General features: G+C 35.3%; 1 protein-coding gene across 1 annotated transcript in view; it reads right to left on the bottom strand.

The window, feature by feature from the left end:
• The window catches only part of tbl3 (transducin beta like 3), a 29,342-nt gene that overhangs the window by 6,919 nt on the left and 4,749 nt on the right, over positions 1-17,674 (bottom strand). The window contains exons 10-19 of the mRNA XM_073833800.1: positions 15,981-16,192; positions 15,100-15,241; positions 13,886-13,944; positions 13,650-13,756; positions 11,435-11,570; positions 9,917-10,147; positions 7,122-7,192; positions 6,792-6,948; positions 3,629-3,687; positions 2,621-2,724 (exon numbers count right to left, since the gene is read on the bottom strand). Coding sequence (XP_073689901.1) covers positions 2,621-2,724; positions 3,629-3,687; positions 6,792-6,948; positions 7,122-7,192; positions 9,917-10,147; positions 11,435-11,570; positions 13,650-13,756; positions 13,886-13,944; positions 15,100-15,241; positions 15,981-16,192 — 1,278 coding nt within the window. The remainder of the gene's footprint in view (positions 1-2,620; positions 2,725-3,628; positions 3,688-6,791; positions 6,949-7,121; positions 7,193-9,916; positions 10,148-11,434; positions 11,571-13,649; positions 13,757-13,885; positions 13,945-15,099; positions 15,242-15,980; positions 16,193-17,674) is intronic.

Raw genomic sequence — 17,674 nt, 5'->3', positions numbered from 1 at the left:
TGACATTTATCGTGATAACTATCGACATCGACTGATATGAAAAAAATTATCGTGATAATTTTTTTTTGCCATATCGCCCAGCCCTAGTTGTAAACAAAGATTTTTTTTTTTTTAACAACAGCTTATAAGACACAGCCAACAAAGGAACTGAGCAGCGCTGTCATCGGAAATCACTTTTTAAAAGATGAAAGGATAGTATGACAAAGATATTGCTTTCTTCAGCGGACATTTAAACTAATGTTTTATTGTGAATATGAGATTGAGCTGAAGAATGAACGCCGTATCAGATGCACCCACACTCGCTCAGTCCAACACTCTCTCATAATATTCAACGATCCTTTGTTACTTTGCTAGATCTTAAGTTTTCAAATTAGTAACGGAGGTTTAGTGTGTATACATACGATGAATATATATATATGAATATATATATATATATATATATATATATATATATATATATATAAAGGGCCGAGACTCGATTAAAAAATTTAATCTAATTAATTAGAGGCTTTGTAATTAATTAATCGAAATTAATCGCATTTTAATCGCATATAAATATTTGACCTGAGAACAGTGAGAAGTAAGATTTTTACATGGATTTTTAGTATACCATTGAATAATGACTGAATACATAAGCTTAAGCAACAAAATATTGTTTATTTTTGTTCAACCAAGTCCAACAGACCAGTGCAATATTGCCATTAAGTGTAGCAATAGGCTTGTTGTGCTACGGTGATATGCGAATTCCTTGTTGCATAGCTTGCACACAACCATGCTCTTATCGACGCTTCCATCCATTCGTTTTTTATAACAAAAATTCCCATCCACAGGGCCAACCAAAGCGGTCCCATCAGCTTTTTTGTCCATGTTCACTGTGGTTTGTTTTGCTGCGTCCCAATTCGCCTACTTATACTATGCCCTATAAGTATGTACTCTTTTTGTGAAGAAAAGTACATACTTTTGAGTGTGTAGCAGAATAGTAGGCAAGCTTTGGGACATACTACTTTGTCATAACTGCTTCTTTAACGGACGCTCTGTTGCTTAGTTACCTGAATCCTGTCACTGTTTAAACTGCCCTGTCAATCATCACAGTTAACAATTATCTACATTTAGTTTAATTTAATTTCCTACCGTATTAGAGAGAAATTAAGAGGCACGTTCTTTAACGAGTCTTTCATGCCGAGAACTCTGCTCTTGTGTTTGCTTAATTATGCATTTAAACGTTAATGACCAAACCTATCATTATAAATGTTGCTGCACATGGAATATAACGCGGATAACATTTAAAAAATATTTTTTGTCAGGTTACACACTGATTATTTATCACTTAAACCCCTTTCTCTACCTGTCCGTTGGTCGCTCATATCCTCCATGTTTGTAGTTTTTTAACACTTTTTATGCGCGTTTGTAGTTCTAATCGAATCCTCGTTCACGGCGCAGTGTGTTGCGGGCATTATTAGCCGGTAGAGTGTGCATTGATCGTTAAGTAGTAGACCATCCGGGAATCTTTGGAATACTTTTTAAACATACTACGATTTGGGACATACAATACTATTTAGGACGGACGCATCTTGTCTGAACGCTAGTTGGTGCTCCAGTATAATCGGTCCGCCGAATCTCATCCAGCGAGAAACGTTCCGCGGTGCAAAACTAAGTGCGATTAAAATGTGTTAAAAAATTAACGCGTTATTTTTGTGTAATTAATTAATCTAAATTAACGCGTTAAAGTCCCGGCCCTAATATATATATATATATATATATATATGAATGTAATTAAAGGAATTTGATTTTTTTTTTCTTTGAATGGGTCTATTCATTAGGATTGCATCACCTCACGACAAATCAACAAATACATAGCTTTTTTATTTAATTTTTGAGGTTTGACCTGTTATGCAAAAAGAGCAGCGCTGGAATTTCTAAAAAAGTGCTGTTGAATACACTTGTCACATTGCATTTGCATTTACATAAAGCTCTGGTTAAAGGTTGTATCAGCGATTTCTAGCCTGAAACATAAAGTGTCAAATTCAGCTGAGCTTTCTTCACGATCCGCTCGTTGCCTGCCCCATAAATTGTCTGTGAAAAAACCACGTCTCTCTGGTCAGCCTAGGGTCCGAGATATGCCAAAAAAAACAATCGGCACTACCAACCTTTCCACACATAAACAAACAGTGTTCCAACCAATCAGCCAATTCATCAGACAATTTATGGGGCAGGCAGCGAGCGGATCGTGAAGAAAGGTCAGCTGAAATTGACACTTTATGTTTTAGGCTAGAAATCGCTGATACAACCTTTAAGAGAACATCCTTCAAATAAAAGACAATGAGAAAGTATTCACCAAACATCATCTTACACAATCATAATCGGAAATTGGCCAGATTTTGCATTGCGACATTCTAGAACTAAAGATCATTCACTTCATTCCAAAAAAAAAAACACACAACACAATTATACAGAAGTAGGGGAGTGTTTTAAACATCAGGCGAATAAACATCATGAAGTATAAAATGTGGCTCTACCTGATTTTATATCTAACAATCAAGGTGCTATTTAAAACAAATGCGGTTGGAAAGTAAACCAGGCATGTTGACTCATTAATGCAGAGAAAAGAAAGAAAAAGTACCTCGGATGACTCGTAATGCAGTGTGCGGCTGATCCAAAGAGATAGCAATTCCCAAAGCCTTCAGATACTTCTTCTCATGAAGTAAATTTGACAGTTCCTGCTGCCTGCGAAGACACCACAAAAATATAAACACTCAAACTATATTAACATAACAATGAAATATCAGTCATCATTTACTCACCTTCACATCATTCAAAAACATAAGACTTTCGAAACACACATTGAAAAAGGTTTATCAGTTTCAACTTAAAAATTTAAGTTTAGCAGCTGCCTTAAGATTTTAAGTTAAATCAACTTAAGTCATTTAAACTCACAAGGTATTTCAACTAATTTTTACTGAAATAGGTTAAAATGACTTGTTTTAAGCTGATTTAACTTAAAAACTTAAGGCAGCTTCTGAACTTTTTTATAAAGGTTTAGAAGTTGAATCTGGTGAAAGCTTTTTACAGTGCATATACTTTTAATAAAACATGAGAAATTTCTGTCCCTGCATCTAAGGTTCATTACAACAACATTTTGAAGCTTCAAAAAGTTTATTAAGTTGTAATAAATGATTTTACGTGAAAAGCTCTGCTGATCACGTATCTTCATAAGACTTCATATGGATTTTTTTAAATGATGTCTTTATGAACTTTATGAAGTGTGAAAGTTTTGGTAGACATTTAATGGACAGAACTGACTCAGGTTTAATCAAACTTGTCTATGTTTGTGTTTTGAAGATTAATGAAAGTCAGTCTTATGGGTTTGGAACAACATGAACAAGTTTTAGTTTTGGTTGAATTATCCTTTTATTACTAGAAAACTAATAATTAATACAACCATATCAAGTCCAGAATTCAATTAGTGATTGTGTGTATGTTTGGCTTTAAGAAACAATGTTTTGTTGCAACATCAGGATTCAGTTATTCAGTCAAAAGACAAAAGACAAGCCTTGTCAGTCTTCAATCACATGTCTAAACGGCTGACTCCATTTGCTTGTTACGTACTACAATGCAGGTAGTGACTTACTTAAGGACTTGGTCTTCTTGTTTGGCCTGCTCCTCTGCCAGCTCCACTTCAGTCACGTCCTAACCAGAAGAGAAACAAACAAACAAACGTACTGAAACTGGTCAATACGCATAGACAATTGAAACAAAAACATAACAAGTATAATCAATGAATAGAAATGTTGTTGGTGGAATGAAAATTATTATTTGTACACCATTACACTACAGTTTAGCATGCAGTTGCACATAGTAATGGGTGTCGCCGAAATAGCTTGTTAATTATTCATGTCATCCATGTTATTTGATAATCACGTATTAAATGTTCATCCAATTGTGGATTCCATTCATTTGTTATATAAGCAACTATAAAAGAACGTCATACAGACTGGTGTTGTAAACACTAGCACTCATTAGACAATTTTTCAAATTCACATCTCTTAGTGTCATCAGGACTAGGATCAATGCTTAAAAACAGAATTAAATCACTTGTATTCAGCATGAACATATCACTGCATTAGTCTTATACTGTAATAATGCACTGGCAGTAAAACATCTGTTATGAAACTGCTGACCTACTTGGCCACTAAAATATTATGCAAGTTAATCAGACAACATCCTGTTTGTAGGCATAACTGGTAAATAATAAACATGGCCTACATTTGCTTTATCATGCTTTAAAGGATAACTATTGCCAAAATGCAACCTGGGCTGTTTTTTTTTTTTACTGTAAACGAGACAAACTTATATCTAAAAGCATAATTACGACAAACGAGCCGTTTTGAGACTGACCGTGATTTCGTTTTGTGGTCAATGGCCGGTGAATGGGAGTACTAGGGGCATACATTTGAGCGCATCAAAATCGATATTTTTACAACACTAAGAAGGCTCGACACACCATGAAACTTTGCTCGAAGTATCGCCTGGGTCTCTACACATGAACTCAAGCATTGAGAACATTGTGTACACAGAGTTTACTAAAAAGAAAGGTTTTGAACAACTCACTTTCACTGTTTGAGTTTCCGCTCGCGGCCGTCTTGCCAGTCAAGAAGTGTCGATCTCCGAATGCGAATGAATGGACTCCATAGGACGAAATATTAGGCTTATATGAGGCTCTTTTTACAACTAGAAGGTTAATATTGTTTTTCACTTGCGACAAAACAACGAATTAGCCGTGCATTTATATGAAAATATGCTTTAGGAGCTATCCATCTTTACTCTCCTCGCAGTCAGAGATCGACACTTCTTGACTGGCAAGAGGGCCGTGAGTGGAAACTCAAACAGTGAAAGTGAGTTGTTCAAAACCTTTCTTTTTAGTAAACTCTGTGTACACAAACAATGTTCTCAATGCTCGAGTTCATGTGTAGAGACCCAGGCGATACTTTGAGCAAAGTTTCATGGTGTGTCGAGCCTTCTTAGTGTTATAAAAATATAGATTTTGATGCGCTCAAAGTTATGCCCCTAGTACTCCCATTCACCGGCCATTGACCACAAAACGAAATCACGGTCAATCTCAAAAACGGCTCGTTTGTCGTAATTATGCTTTTAGATATAAGTTTGTCTCGTTTACAGTAAAAAAAAAAACAGCCCAGGTTGCATTTTGGCAATAGTTATCCTTTAAAATCACACACACATTATTAAAAAGAAAAAAAAAAACATTATCTTTCTCTGAAATGATTTTTTTCACAGGTGTGGCTTTTTTTTTGCGAGAAAGTGTCCACCAAGGTTGCTTTTATTTGAATAAAAATACAGTAATAATACAACAGTAATATTGTGTACTGTTTTCTATTTTAATACATTTAAAAATGTAATTTATTTCTGTGCCAAAGCTTTTCAGCATCATTACTCAAGTCTTCAGTCACACGATCCTTCAGAAATCATTTTATTGTCAGTCAGTAGTTCACTTCCAGAACAAAAATGTACAGATAATCTACTCACCCCATTGTCATTCAAAATGTTCATGTCTTTCTTTCTTCAGCCGTAAAAAAATAGTTTTTTTTTTTGACGAAAACGTTTTAGGAATTATTTCCATATAGTGGACTTCTATGGTGCCCTGAGTTTATACTTCCAAAATCCAGCTAAAATGTGTCTTCGAATGACCTCAAATGCGGTTGTAAGCAATCCCAGACGAAAATAAAAGGGACTTATCTAGCGAAATTATCAGATTTTTTTTTTTTTATTTAAATGACAATTTATATAAACCCTCCAATGTGGCTGAATTACAACAATTCTGCCAAGATGAGTGGGCCAAAATTCCTGCACAGCGCTGTAAGAGACTCATTGCAAGTTATCGCAAATGCTTGATTGCAGTTGTTGCTGCTAAGGGTGGCCCAACCAGTTATTCATTTTAGGGGGCAAACACTTTCACACAGGGTCATGTTGGTTTGGATTTTGTTTTTCCTTCATAATAAAAAAACTTCGTTCAAAAACTGCATCTTGTGTTTACTTGTGTTATCTTTGATTGATATTTAAATTTGTTTGATGATCTGAAACATTAAAAGTGTGACAAACATGCAAAAAATAAAAAATCAGGAAGGGTGCCAACACTTTTTCACACCACTGTAAATCCAAAAACAAGGAAGTGAAATGTATTCATTATAAAGAACAGTGCCACAGCATAAAACAATGGCTCTTTTCTCTCTCTAAAGGAAACATTAATGATTACCTGTTTTACACATGAAAACATGCAGCACAAAACACGCTTTGGATTGTTTCATTTCACATTCCCCTGTTTAAAGGATTAGTTCACTTCTAGATTTTTTTTTTTTTTTTTTTTTTACAGATAATGTACTCATCCCCCCCTAGTTTTTTGAGGAAAACATTTCAGGATTTCTCTCCATGTATTGGACTTCTATGGTACCCCAAAGTTCGAACTTCCAAAATGGAGTTTAAATGCAGCTTCAAAGACAATCTATATACTTTTAAATCTCAAATGCTCCCTTTTTCTCATCTCTGTGATGCGTTTAAACTGCATTTTGGAAGTTCAAACTTGGGGGCACCATAGAAGTCCATTAAATGGAGAGAAATCCTGAAATGTTTTCCTCAAAAAACATAATTACTTTACGAATAAAGAAAGAAATACATATACATCTTGGATGACAAGAGGGTGAGTATATTATCTGTACATTTTTGCTCTGGAAGTGAACAAAGGGCTTTAATCCTGCACAGGATGCATCAGGTGGACTGACCTTCCACAGTGTGATCATGGAATCAGCTGATCCCGTCACTATCAGGTCATCTTTGCGGCTGCCGTGCAGAGCCCACACTTTGTCTAGGTGAGCATCCAATGTTTTCACACACTCGTTAGTTTTTATTGTCCACAACTTCACAAGTCCATCAGAACCACTGAAGAATGACAGAGAAATACATTCAGGTCACTAGGAAAAGGCTTTGAACTGCTTTAAAAGACCGTAAGCATTACAAAAATCTGCAAGCATTCTTATTAAAATGAAAGTGAATGTTTACATAGCTGAACGTAGTCCGTGTGAATCGTGGTTACAAAATGTAAGATAACCTACCTAGACACTACTTGAGTTCCTCGGCTGACAAATATGATGTTTAGCACAGAGGCATCATGACCCTCAAAAGTCTGCAGAGACAAAACACAGAAATCATTTAAAGCTAATGTTTGAAGAAGGATTAAAATACAGTGTAGTTTCTCACAGTGAAATTAAAAAAATGAAAATGTACCCTGTTTACTTTTCTAATACATGTTCTAGGTCTCCAATGATTCAGTGCATGTTAAGCTAAAGAAATATATACATTTGCCTTCAAAAAAAAAAAAAAAAGCTGAATAAATTAAGCTTTCAATTGATGTATGGTTTGTTAGCATAAGACATTATTTGGCCGAGATACAACTATTTGAAAATCTGGAACCTGAGGGTGCAAAACAGTGTTGTTTTTGACAACCATCTTAGATTTAGTCTTAGTCTTATGGACTAAAATGCTTCTTAGTTTTAGTCAAATTTTAGTCACTTCTATATGTTATAGTTTTAGTCCAATTTTAGTCGACGAAAAGTCAAAAAGGTTTTAGTCTAGTTTTAGTCAAAAAAGGGAAAAAAGTAGTCTTTTAACAAATTAATGTAGGTCAGTAAGTATTTTGCTGTTGGGTAGTGTCACTTATAAGTTCTGAAAATAGCAGATCCATAGTTCAACACAATGTGAGCTTCCGGATCGACTATTTTCACCAATAATTACAATAATGAAGGAATGTTTTAGAACATAAAAGACAAAAAAGGATGGAATGCTAAAACGGCTTGCCATACTAGTATAGCAAAGAGTATTTAATGCTAAAACGGCTTGCCATAGCGTCAGATACTTCATAGGTTTTAATTGGCATGCACAATAAGCAGAAATGTCATGCATTTTAAACGTCTGACGGACCACCCACTAACATTTTCGTCTATTCTCGTCTCGTCAACGAAAACTCACGTCTCGTCATGTTTTAGTCATCAACGAGCCATTTTTATCTCGTCATCGTCTCGTTATCGTCATGAAAAAAAGTGGCGTCAACGAAATGATTTCGTCATCGTCATCGTTGACGAAAACAACACTGGTGCAAAAAAATCAAAATATTGAGAAAATCACCACAAGTTGTCCAAATGAAGTTCTTACGCCTGTTTCACACATACTCCGTCTGCAGTGCGTATGCATGGCGTATTTTTTTCCCGCACCCATGTTAACGGACTAGAGCGTCCACACTGCACGCGTTTGCTGTCCGGCAGTGCATTCCAGAAGCGGTGCGTTTGCAGCAGTGCAGCGAGTCTATTTTTTGCTGTGCTGCAGCCTTGAATTAAAGTGACAGTGCATTGTTAGCTGTTAAAATTTACATGTATTGACATGGAAATGTGGTGATTACACCATAAATGCATATAAATGTCTACTATGTTTTACAGTCAACACGTGGCTTTTTGGCTAAGTTTAAAACTAGGAAAAGTGCACTTTTAAATAAACAAGGCAACATAATAGATGCACCTGTCCAGGTAGAAAAGTTCTTTAAGGGATTGTTTTTAATAACGATTTAATGCGAAAGGCACGAGAGCCGTCTGTTTCTGTCTGTGATAAGTTTTAATTTAAAATATTTGTGATAGCCCAATTTTAATAAGAAAAGGAAGCTATACCTATGCTGTTTATATGTGCTGCAACTTGCTTTAGCAACTTAATATATACATCTAGAAGTCAAGTGCATTGAATATTATGTTTAATCTATTGAGTTTAAATGTGAATATGTCTATGAACGATTGTATTACTGTACTGTAATAAAAGAGGATCACAATGCTGAAAAAGCACTTTTGTATTCGAAATCAAAATAATGGATAAATGGTGTGTTTGTGGTAAACAGCCGTGGATCAGGAACGGACTGCAAACGCGGCCTGTGTGAAAGCAAAACGAGTCCGTGCGGACTGCATGCTCACTGCAGACGGAGTATGTGTGAAACAGGCGTTAGCAATGCATATTACTAATCAAAAGTTAAGTTTTAATTTATTTATGGTAGAAAATGTACAAAATATCTTCATGGAATATGATCTTTACTTAGCATAAAAGAAAATCAATCATTTTAACTCATACAATGTATTGTTGGCTATTGCTACAAATATACCCGTGCTACTTAAGACCAGGGTCACATTTTACTATCAAATAGGATAAAATTAAATCCACCTTTACTGATTTTCTAAGATTTTGCACCCTCAGATTCCTTTCAAATAGTTTTATCTTGGTCAAATATTGTCCTATTGTCCTAACAATCCATACATGGAAAGCTTATTTATTCAGCTGTCAGATGATGGCAAAATTGACCCTAATGAGTGGTTTTGTGGTCCAGGGTCACAATTCACGAAATTAAATCAATAGCTTTATATTTCTCCATTGTTTTTAATTTGATTGCTATTCACAATGATTCATGGAATTGTACTTCTTTCCTTCATTAAAGCTGCAAATATAATCCTATAACGTTTTGCTTGTTTTTCAATTATTTTGCTTTAAAGAGGATACCAGATGGCCATTTTCCGACTGTTTAGGTTTTTTGGCGATTAAAAGATGTAGATGTAGATGTAGATGTATTTATTTCATTGTAGGGTGGTTGTGTCCACACAATGATAAGACACATTTATATGCAAACACCATGTAAAAGTGAATTTTTCATCCTATGCCCCATTTAAATCAAAGTTAGTAAGGTTGGAATAAAATGCTTTTTGGCTTGGTTTATGGCATGTACCTCTTTAACAAAGAGTTACGTTACGGTATGGAAAAAAAAAAAAACTCTCTAGAACACACATATCAAAGTTACCTAAACAGCTCTTTAAACGTAACTCACCTTGAGGCAGCTGAAGTCTTGAATGCTCCAGATTTTGATGGAGCCATCCGCTGAGGCCGTGGCCAGGACCTGGTCCACAGGAGAGAACTGAACACACCAAATACCTCGACTATGACCTCTGAAGACACCTAACAGACTCATATCAGCCAGCGACCAGAGTTTAGCCGTGCGATCCTGAGAGCCAGAGGCCAGCAGCTTGTCATTGGGAGAGATGGTCACGCTGTTCACATCCTTCAGGAATTTATGAGAAAGAGACAGGACAACAGAAGAGGAGATGATGAAATATAAAATGACAACTTTGATACATTTTGATAGTTCAAATAAATAAAGGCCAAAAACAGCAAATCGACATCACCATTTGTTTGTGTTTGATAAATACAACTCTGATTAAAATACATATACACTGCCTTTCAAAAGTCTGGGATCAGTAATATTTTTACAGTTTTAATAATCACTTATGCTCATCAAGGCTGTATTTATTTGATCAAAAAGACAGTAACGTTGTGAAATATTATTGCAATTTTTAATATTTATTTCCTACTTTAATATACTTTAAAATGCAATTTATTTTTGTGACGCAGCACTTCATTTTCACCAGCAGTTACTCCAGACTTCAGTGTCCCATGATCCTTCAGAAATCATTCTAATATGCTGATATATTATGAGTATTGAAACAGTTGTGCTGCTTAATATTTTTTTAAGGAATGAAAGGTTAAAATAGAACAGCATTTATTCAAAATAGAAACCTTTTCTAACAATGTAAGACTTTACTATCACTTTTTATCCATTTAACACATCCTTACTGAATAAAAAGTATTAATTTCTTACAAAATAAAAAAAAAACTTACTGGTCTCAAACAATTTAATAGTAGTGTATATTGTAACACAAAATTTCAATTTTGAATAAATACTGTTCTTTTAACCTATTTATCAAAGAATCCCGAAAAAGTATCACACGTTCTAAAAATATTAAGCAGAACAACTGTTTCCAACTTTGATAATAAAGCATATTAGAATGATTTCTGTAGGATCATGTGACACTGAAGACTAGAATAATGATGCTTTGCATCACAGGAATACATTTTATTTTAAACTACATTAAAACAGAAAATTGATCATTTAAATTTCAATAATATTTCACAAAATTATTTTTTTTTGTATTTTAATTAAATAGCTACAGCATTAATGAGCATAAGAAACTTCTTAAAAAAAAAAAAAAACATTAAAAATGTTACTGATCCCAAACGTTTGAACAGCAGTGTATATTCTTATATATTAAAAAAATACTGACTATTTGAATGATTTTCACGACATCAGAGAAAGACAAACTTCTCAACACCCTGTTTTTGATGTAATGGACACACAAGAGACGTCAATAACAAAAAAAGCAATGTGTTTAAAAGCATGGTTTCTGCTGTCAAAACTATTTTTGCAACTGGATAAACATGTTTTCATCCACATTTCATCATTGAAGGCATTTCCTGTCTGAGAGAGAACGTGACAGGGGCAACTACCCACCTTGTCGTGAACTTTCTCTGTGAGTCTTGCTGTTATCAAAAGCGGTTCACATCCCACATCAGGAAGAAGGTCAGGCAAGTCCCAGACCTTAATAGTACAGTCCTGACTGCCCGACACCAGGAAGGTGCTCCTTAACCTGTGTACATAACAGGGTTATTATGATTAACTAAAAACATAAAACGGTAACACTAAGCTGTCATTTGTTAACATTAGTTAATGTATTAACTAACATGAACCAACAATAGATTTTTTTAAACTACTTGTTAATCTTTGCTAATGTTAGTTAATAAAAATAGTCATTCATTGTTTGTTCATAGTGCATTAACTAATGTTAACTGTAATTTTAATTATTGTTCATTCTTAGCTTGTGTTAACTACTAAACCTTATTGTAAAGTGTTAACATTTTTTTTTTTTTTTACTTGAAACACTTTAATACACTACCAGTCATAAGATTTGAACAGTAAGATTTTTAATGTTTTTTAAAGAAGGATCATGTGACTGGAGTAATGATGCTGAAAATTCAGCTTTGAAATCACAGAAATAAATTACATTTGAAAATATATTCTAACAGAAAGCAATTATATTAAATAGTAAAAATATAACTGCTTTTGCTCTATTTTCGATCAAATAAATGCAGACTTGGTGAGCAACTTCAAAGAAGAGACTTCAAAAAATTATACTGTTCAAAAACTTTTGACGGGTAGTGTATGTATTAAAATAATAGCATTTATAGCAAAAGTTCACAAAAAATTATTGATGGTATTATTAGTGTATATTTGTGATATTCCGTGTAAATATATCAGTTCAAAAACATCTAACTGAGATCATGTTTGCTTCAAATCTAAGTGAAACTAAAATGAAATAAAACTATACTTTATTTCAGCTAGCTGCCAATGCAACGTTTCTCAATTTTATTTATGCTCTAAAAAACTAAAAGAAAAGACAAAAACAAACTTTAAATTTAAAAATAAAATTAAAAAACAAAAAACAAAAGCAAAAATAACACTGGCACAGGAACAAGGAAACACAACCGTTTACATAATATAAAGTGACAAATATACAAACCAATAAATGGTTAAAAAAAAATGGATCTGTTTTTTTAAAGTTCATTTCCAGAACAAAAATTTACAGATAATGTACTCACCCCCTTGTCATCCAAGAGGTTCGTGTCTTTCTTTCTTCAGTTGTAAAGAAAAAAAAAAAAAAGTGTTTTTTTTGTGGAAAACAATTCAGGATTTTTCTCTATATAGTGGACTTCTATGGTGCCCTGAGTCTGAACTTCCAAAATGCGGTTTAAATTTGGTTTCAGACGATCCCAGACAAGCAAAATAATTTTTTTTATTTTAAATTCCTTAAATTACAATTTATGTACTTTTTAACCTCAAACGCTTGTCTTGTTTTGCTCTGCCTGAGCTCTGATTTCTGATTCAAGACAGTTAGGGTATGTTGAAAAACTCCCCTTTTTTGTTAAAGATGTTTAAGCTTCTTTGCATGTTTACTTTGTAAACACTGGGTCGCTACTTCTGCAGCGACATAGGATAATTTTGAAATGATTTTTGAAGTTGAGAGAGAAAATCAGATGGGAGTTTTTTGACATGCTCTAACTGTCTTGAACTGGAAAAAACTGAGTTCAGGCAGAGCAAGACAAGTCGAGCGTTTGAGGTTAAAAAGTATATAAACTGTATTTCTTTTAATTAAAGATTGTTTCGCTGGATAAGACCCTTCTTTCTCAGCTGGGACAGTCTACAACTGCATGTGGGATTGTTTGAAGCAGCTGCATTTAAACTGCATTTTGGAAGTTTAAACTCGGGGCACTGTAGAAGTCCACTATTTCTTTACAACTGAAGAAAGAAAGAAAGAAAGAAAGAAAGACAGACATAAACATCTTGGATGACAAGGGCGTGAGTACATTATCTGTAAATTTTTGTTCTGGAAGTGAACTTCTTAAATCTGATTAGATAGGCCATGTTCTAAGGTGTTATAAAATTGCCAGTAAGTGCTGCATAACATGGCAGCCGAAAAAGTTTGTGAACTAAATTAGACTAGATTATAATGTTTAGGAATGTCGCAATTATTAATCTAAATATGACAGAATGTGTTATCAGCTTAGTAGAAAGTGTGTCAATGATTCAGGAAACAGACTTTTCAAAGGTGTTCTGCTTGTGTCTCAACTTCTATTGCTTATCTAACTAATATTTCTAAGAGAGATCAGACCTGGAGCAGGCGACAGAACCCACAGCATTGGAGTGTCCGCTCCCCTGAGCCACACAGTGCACCCGCCCGCTCTCCGGATCCATTTTCCACAGCCGCAAGGACTTGTCCTGTGCAAAAGATTACATAAACGTCACCTTTCCAAGTGTGGGGGCGAAGCTGTACATTTTTTTTGAATGGCGTTCCAAGCCAGTGAAAAGCAACCAGTGCAGCTTTTCATGAAAAAGTGAAAGAATCACCTTTGCACAGCTTGCAAACATGGAACCTTTGCGAAAGACATCAATAGATAAGATGGTATCTGCAGACGAAGAATAGAAAATAGTCAGATGACTTGAAGAGAATTGTGCACTAACAATGTCAACAATGCAGACTGATTACTGAAGAGGAAAGAACGTAGGCAGCCTGACAATCCCTACTTAAAGTTATAAAGACAGTTGTTTTAAAGGAGAAGTGGCTTCCAGAACAAAAATGTACAGATAATGTACTCACCCCCTTGTCATCCAAGATGTTACTGTTTTTCTTTCTTAAGTCGTAAAGAAATTATTTTTTTGAGAAAAACATTTCAGGAATTTTCTCCATATAGTGGACTTCTATGGTGCCCCCGAGTTTGAATTTCCAAAATGCAGTTTCAAAGGGCTCTACATGATCCTAGCCGAAGAAAAAGGGCCTTATCTAGTGAAACAATCGGTTATTTTCTTTAAAAAAACAAACAAAACTATTTATATACTTTTTAACCTGTGTATTCCAGTTAGGGTATGTTGAAAAACTCATATCTCATTTTCTTCTCCAACCTCAAAATCATCCTACATCGCTGCAGAAGTATTAACAAAGTGAACGTGCAAAGAAGATCAAATGCTTTTTACAAAAAAAAGGTCAAATGGCGATTTAGGGCAATTTCGAAGTTGGAGGAGACAATGAGGTGGGAGTTTTTCAACATACCCTAACTGTATTGAACCAGAATACACATAGCTGATGCAGTGCTACATAAGATGAGCATTTGAGGTTAAAACATATATAATTGTATTTTTTTTTAAAGAGAATAACTGATCATTTTGCTATATAAGACCGTTCTTCCTCAGCTGTGATGGTTTAGAGCCCTTTGAAACTGCATTTTGGAAGTTCAAACTCGGGGCACCATAGAAGTCCACTATAAGGAGAGAAATCCTGAAATGTTTTTCTGAAAAAAGACAGACATGAACATCTTGGATGACAAGGTGGCGAGTAAATCTTTAGAACAGTTTTATTCTGGAAGTGAACTAATCCTTCAACATACAACCTTTTCACTAAAACAATTTTCAGTGGTTAATCACAGCAGGCCTAGTCGTGAGGTCATGTGACAGCAATACAAATTACTAAAGTTGCTTAAAACATACTGTGCGCACCCAGCATATACTGTGGTGTGTAGTAAGCAGAACATATCCACAGTGCTGCCGCCCTCTTGTGGCTCACTCACCTGTGTGTCCATACAGAATCTGACAGCTGTTAGTGGCCAACTCAAACACCTTCAGCTGAGAGCTGTTAGTGGCCACAACTATGTGTGTGTCATCCTTTCCCAAGAACTTCACATCCAGGATATCATCATTGTAGCCAACAAACTTTATAAGAAGAGAAAAACAAGCAACATGAATTACCATTTCAGATTCTGAATAAGACAGGTCATCTAAAAATAAAAATTCTGTCACTATTTACTCATTTTCAAGCTGTTCTAAACCTATATGTGACTCTGGACCGCAACACCAGTCATAAGGGTCAATTTGTTTCCACTTATGTAAGGATTGTTAAGATAGGACAATACTTGGTCGAAATTCAACTATTTGAAAATCTGGAATCTCAAAAATACTGAGAAAATCGCCTATTAATACATATTACTAATCAAAAATTAAGTTTTGATATGTTTACGGTAGGAAATTTACAAAATATCTTCATGGAACATGATCTTTACTTAATATCCTAAAAATTCTTGGCATAAAAGAAAAATTTATCATTTTGAACCATACATTGTATCTTTGGCTATGGCTACAAATATACCCTTGCAACTTAAGACTGTTTTTTTTTTGGTCCAGGGTCACATATTTCTTTTTCTTCTGTTAAACACAAAAGAAGATATTTTAAAGAATATTGTTAACCAAACAGTTTAGCCATTGGCATCCATAGTATAAAAAAACTAAATGGTATGAAAGTCATTCTTCAAAATATCTTCTTTTGTGTGCTTTAGTACAAATGGAGGGTAAGTAAATAATGACAGTTTTTATTTTTGGGTGAACTATCCCTTTAAACTCAGTAATTAGCTATATAGTAGATGTTTTCTGATGGAAATTGGATTGTTAGGCTTACCTGCTGCTGTACAGCGAGATCGGGCATCTGATGGATGATGATGTTGTGCTCTGCGGTGACGGTAACCAGTTTGTTGGACTGTGGCATGGGCAGAAGGTGCATCAGACTGCGCGGGTCCAAATCGCCATCCTCTGTTTTGAGAACTTGAGCATCACGCAGCGTTTGAGTGAACACACATTGCGCTGAGCTAGAGTCCCACACTCGAAGAACACCTGTGGAAAACAGCAGAACATCCACTTACACACAAACAACCTAAGGCCATATAGAGGGTATTCAACATATGTTATGCATAGAGGCACCATACAGCATTAATAAATGTGACCCTTGACCACAAAACCAGTATACCAATAAGGTTAAATTTCTTATATTGAGATTTACAGTGGTGTGTGCAATTTCTAAAGCTTTGGGTCTCCAGCGAACCACAGTGAGAGCCATTATCCACAAATGGCGAAAACACGGAACAGTGGTGAACCTTCCCAGGAGTGGCCGGCCGACCAAAAATTACCCCAAGAGTGCAGCGACGACTCATCCAAGAGGTCACAAAAGACCCCACAACAACATCTAAAGAACTGCAGGCCTTTCTTGCCTCAGTTAAGGTCAGTGTTCATGACCCCACCATAAGAAAGAGACTGGGCAAAAATGGCCTGCATGGCAGAGCTCCAAGACGAAAACAGTTGCTGAGAAAAAAGAATATAAAGGCTCACCTCAGTTTTGCCAGAACTCATCTTGATGATCCCCAAGACTTTTGGGAAAATACTGTGGACTGATGAGACAAAAGTTTAATTTTTGGAAGGTGTGTGTCCCATTACATCTGGAGTAAAAGTAACACAGCATTTCAGAAAAAGAACATCATACCAGCACTAAAAAATGGTGGTGGTAGTGTGATGGTCTTGGGCTGTTTTGCTGCTTCTGGACCTGGAAGACTTGCTGTGATAAATGGAACCATAAATTCTGCTGTCTACCAAAAAATCCTGAAGGACAATGTCCGGCCATCTGTTCGTGACCTCAAGCTGAAGCAAACTTGGTTTTTGCAGCAGGACAATGATCCAAAACACACCAGCAAATCCACCTCTGAGTGGCTGAAGAAAAACAAAATGAAGACTTTGGAGTGGCCTAGTCAAAGTCCTGACCTGAATCCTGTTGAGATGCTGTGGCATGACCTTAAAAGGGCAGTTCATGCTCAAAAACCCTCCAATGTGGCTGAATTACAACAATTCTGCTAAGATGAGTGGGCCCAAATTCCTGCACAGCGCTGTAACAGACTCATGGCAAGTTATTCGCAAACGCTTGATTGCAGTTGTTGCTGCTAAGGGTGGCCCAACCAGTTATTAAGTTTAGGGGGCAAACACTTTCTCACACAGGGCCATGTGGGTTTGGATTTTCCCTTCATAATAAAAAAACTTCATTCAAAAACTGCATGTTGTGTTTACTCGTGTTATCTTTGATTAATATTTAAAATGGTTTGATGATCTGAAACATTAAAGAGTGACAAACATGCAAAAAAAAAAAAAAAAATCAGGAAGGGGGGCAACATTTTTTCACACCACTGTATACATCATATGAAAGCTGAATAAATAGCTTTGTATTGATATATGGTATGATATTTGGTTGAGATACAACTATTTGGAATAAATCCAGAATCTGAGGGTGCAAAAAAAATCTAAATATTGAGAAAATCACCTTCAAAGTTGTCC

This window comes from Garra rufa, chromosome 1 (genome assembly GCF_049309525.1).
Source record: "Garra rufa chromosome 1, GarRuf1.0, whole genome shotgun sequence".
NCBI classification, from domain to species: domain Eukaryota; kingdom Metazoa; phylum Chordata; class Actinopteri; order Cypriniformes; family Cyprinidae; genus Garra; species Garra rufa.
This window is presented reverse-complemented; position numbering and strand designations above follow the sequence as displayed.